Genomic DNA, 1,429 nt, shown 5'->3' on the forward strand with positions numbered 1-1,429 from the left:
AGCATGTGCCGCTTCATGTTCGCCTGCAGGGTGAACTCCCGCCCGCACACCTCGCACTTGAACTCCTTCACGCCCTGCAAGGGGTTCGGGGAGCTGTGAGCGTGGGGCAGAACCGAGCCCCGGGCACGGTGGCAGCGGGCAGGGCTCTGCCTGCGGCAGTGGGGGCCAGCGCTGCTGGGGCACTCGGGGCACGGGAGAGGAGGGCGGTCTCTGAAGAGACCCCACAGGAGCTGGGGGCACGAGAGCGGTGCTGGGCATGGTGCAGAGCAGGGACCTGCGCTCCCCAAGGGGCACAGGACAGGCTCCTTGTGCTAAGCCGAGCTGTAGGAACTGTCAGCAGGCTGGACCGCAGGAACTTGGGGGATTTTCCCTCAGCTTATCTCACCTTCTCCAAAGTCTCCTGCTCCCCTCTCCCTGCCTCTTCTGCAAGTGCAGAGCACTACTGGGAGCCTGGGGCCATCCCCACACTGCCCCACGGCGTAACTCACGCTGCATGGTCCTGCAGCAGGCAGGATCCTGCCTCGCCCCCAGATACCATTGTCTCACCCGCCCTGGAAATGCATTTGCAGCACTTGGAAAAACCAGTATTAGGTCACTGCTGCTGGAGCGAGAGCAGCTCTGCAAAGCAGTGCCTGCAGGAAGGAGCTGGATGGGGACCGCGGCCACCGTACAGCAGCTGACCCGGCACAGGGTACGTTCAGGTGCCTGGCCGGAGCCCGGCAGTGTGCAGGAAACGGGCTGTGGAGAGCGTGGGCTGGATGGGCTCTGCGAGCCCAGCTCTGCTCTCTGGCTCAGGCCAACAGCTCTCCCTTGAAATAACTCCTGGAAAAGAGAAGCCCCTCACCCACAGCCCGCTGGGAGGGACTGTGACAGCGCATGGCCAGGGTGCCCCAAGTCACCCTGCCGCAGCACCTGCAGTAGGTCTGAAACCCCCCTCCCTGAGGATGGAAACCCCCAGGAAGAAAGGAGGCTGGGCAGCTCCGGGGCCCCAGCCCACAACGATGCCCTTTCACTGCTCATCAATGACCCTACAAATGCCAACCACGGGTGCCTGCTGCCCACCCGCCTCCTGGGGCTGGCCAGGACTCCGGGGCACCAGGACAGCCCTCTCCCCCAGCACCCGCATCCAGAGCCAGCACATCTCCTACGGGCACGGCAAGGGCAGCACCCCTCGGGTGCCCTGGCCCCTACCTTGTGCGTGAGGGAGTGCTGCTTGAGGTGGTGGATCTGGCTGAACTCCATCCCGCACTCAGTGCAGACGAAGGGCCGGACATTCTGGTGCTTCAGCATGTGGTTCTGCAGCTGACTGCGGTAGTGGAAGGACTTGCTGCACTCCAGGCACTGGTACAGCGTGGGGCCCTGGTGCGTGGAGAGGTGCCGCTTCAGCTGGGTGAGTGTGGAGAAGTCCAGCCCGCACTCCACGCAGACG

General features: G+C 64.4%; 1 protein-coding gene across 1 annotated transcript in view; it reads right to left on the minus strand.

Annotated features, from left to right (window-relative positions):
• The window catches only part of LOC104625485 (zinc finger protein 710-like), a 3,889-nt gene that overhangs the window by 2,122 nt on the left and 338 nt on the right, over positions 1-1,429 (minus strand). Inside the window, exons 1-2 of the mRNA XM_010293123.1 lie at positions 1,192-1,429; positions 3-74 (exon numbers count right to left, since the gene is read on the minus strand). The exon at positions 1,192-1,429 is cut by the window's right edge and continues 338 nt beyond it. Of these exons, the coding sequence (XP_010291425.1) occupies positions 3-74; positions 1,192-1,429 (310 nt within the window). The remainder of the gene's footprint in view (positions 1-2; positions 75-1,191) is intronic.

This window comes from Phaethon lepturus, unplaced genomic scaffold, assembly GCF_000687285.1.
Source record: "Phaethon lepturus isolate BGI_N335 unplaced genomic scaffold, ASM68728v1 scaffold23128, whole genome shotgun sequence".
In the NCBI taxonomy this organism is placed as follows: Eukaryota; Metazoa; Chordata; class Aves; order Phaethontiformes; family Phaethontidae; genus Phaethon; species Phaethon lepturus.